Here is a 1,618-nt window from a genome sequence, read left to right on the forward strand (position 1 = left end):
TTGAAAACGAAAAGGCACTACAAACGCCTATTACTCCTGGAATAGATCTATCTAACAATACAAACAATATGTACAATACAAACGAAAGTAATAATGAAACAACACCATACATGAATATGGTAGGATTGTTAAAATATGTTGCAGACTGTACACAGCCAGACATATCCTATATTACTGGGCAATTAGTGCACTACTTACAAAAGCCCTAAACACATTACTACAAAGTAGTGAAACATTGCTTTGCATATTTAAAATATACAGTAAATTGTTGGCTTCAACTTGGAAGCACAAACGCCTTAAAACTATGAGGCTATTGTGATGCAGACAGACAAATGACAGAAGGACATAAAGTAATAAACAGCTACATCTTTCAATTAGCTAAATTAACCATATCTTGGTCAAGCAAACAGCAAAACCTGGTACCACTATCTGTTTACAAAGCAGAGTTGCAAGCACTGGCATATGCTACTCAAGAAGCTATTTGGCTCAAACAATTTGCTGAAGAAGTACTGCAGACTGAATCAGCACCCATTATGATTTATTACAATAATCAAGGAGTAATAAAGACTGTAAAGTCTGACAAAATAATGTACAACACTTGTACTAAACATCTTGATTTACAAAAAGACTTTGTGTAATGTTACATTCAAAACAAATACATTAATGTATACTATGTTCAATCACAGAACCAATTAGCAGACATCCTTACAAAGGCTCTCCACATCCCACAGATCAAGCATCTAAACAAACTATTAGGCATACAGTCTTAGTTCTTAATTAATGCTTGAAGGGGAGTATTAGATTGTACTCTGGATTAGGAAATCCCCAATTGCCTTATGTAGAATTACTGTACTTGGAATGTCTCAGATTATCGGACTTTACTATGTAGTATATAAGGTAGATACTTGCTTGATGTCTAAATAAGAGAGAGTACTTGGGGCACTCCTGCTACACTTATTAAAAGCTTTGCTTTCTCTAGTATTGTTTTACTACTGGCCCTGGATGTTTAAAACTCAAATACAAGGTTGCTTGATTAGTTATTCATAGCTGTAATGTATCTAGTCTGCTTTGTTCTCCTACAGTATTTCAGCTCATCATCCATTGACTGCACCTCCCCAGTTACTACAATGCCTAACACCTTCAACAAAGCTCTTCCTGATACTCTTGCTAAACTTGCAGATCTGGGTCTAGATTTGTCAGGCTGTATAGAATATGAAAAAGTTCCAATTGTACATGGTGGATACTGCACTGTTTACATTGGGACTGTGTCCCTTACTTCCAAAGAGTCCTTGAAGAACTCTGAGGAGGAAACTAAAATGAATGTTACAGTCAAAGAACTTTGTTTAGATATTTCAGCTAGTAGAGATTCTGAAAAAGTAAGTGGTTGTACAGTCATACTGTTCTATCCTTCAGAATTCTGAAATAATTTGGAACTAGATACTTGCCAAGGAGTTGTACATTTGGTCAAAAATCAAACATGCTAATATCCTGTCACTTCAAGGCTTCATTTTGGAGAATGGTTCTGTTAAGAAAGGGGAAAGAGGTTATGTGAGAGGCTTAGAGAGATCACACAAAGAGGGGGGATAGTGGACTCGGCTTGCTCTCTGCAGCTTGCTTC

General features: G+C 36.3%; 1 protein-coding gene across 1 annotated transcript; it reads left to right on the forward strand.

Moving 5' to 3' along the window:
- Window positions 1-1,127: 1,127 nt before the first annotated feature.
- On the forward strand, window positions 1,128-1,519 carry FOMMEDRAFT_32517 (uncharacterized protein; the record flags this gene model as incomplete). Its single annotated transcript, XM_007272310.1, has 2 exons — window positions 1,128-1,376; window positions 1,438-1,519. Coding segments are annotated over 2 exons (331 nt in total), but the record flags the coding sequence as incomplete, so codon positions are not given.
- Between the last annotated feature and the right edge of the window lie 99 nt (window positions 1,520-1,618).

This window comes from Fomitiporia mediterranea (assembly GCF_000271605.1).
Source record: "Fomitiporia mediterranea MF3/22 unplaced genomic scaffold FOMMEscaffold_948, whole genome shotgun sequence".
NCBI classification, from domain to species: domain Eukaryota; kingdom Fungi; phylum Basidiomycota; class Agaricomycetes; order Hymenochaetales; family Hymenochaetaceae; genus Fomitiporia; species Fomitiporia mediterranea.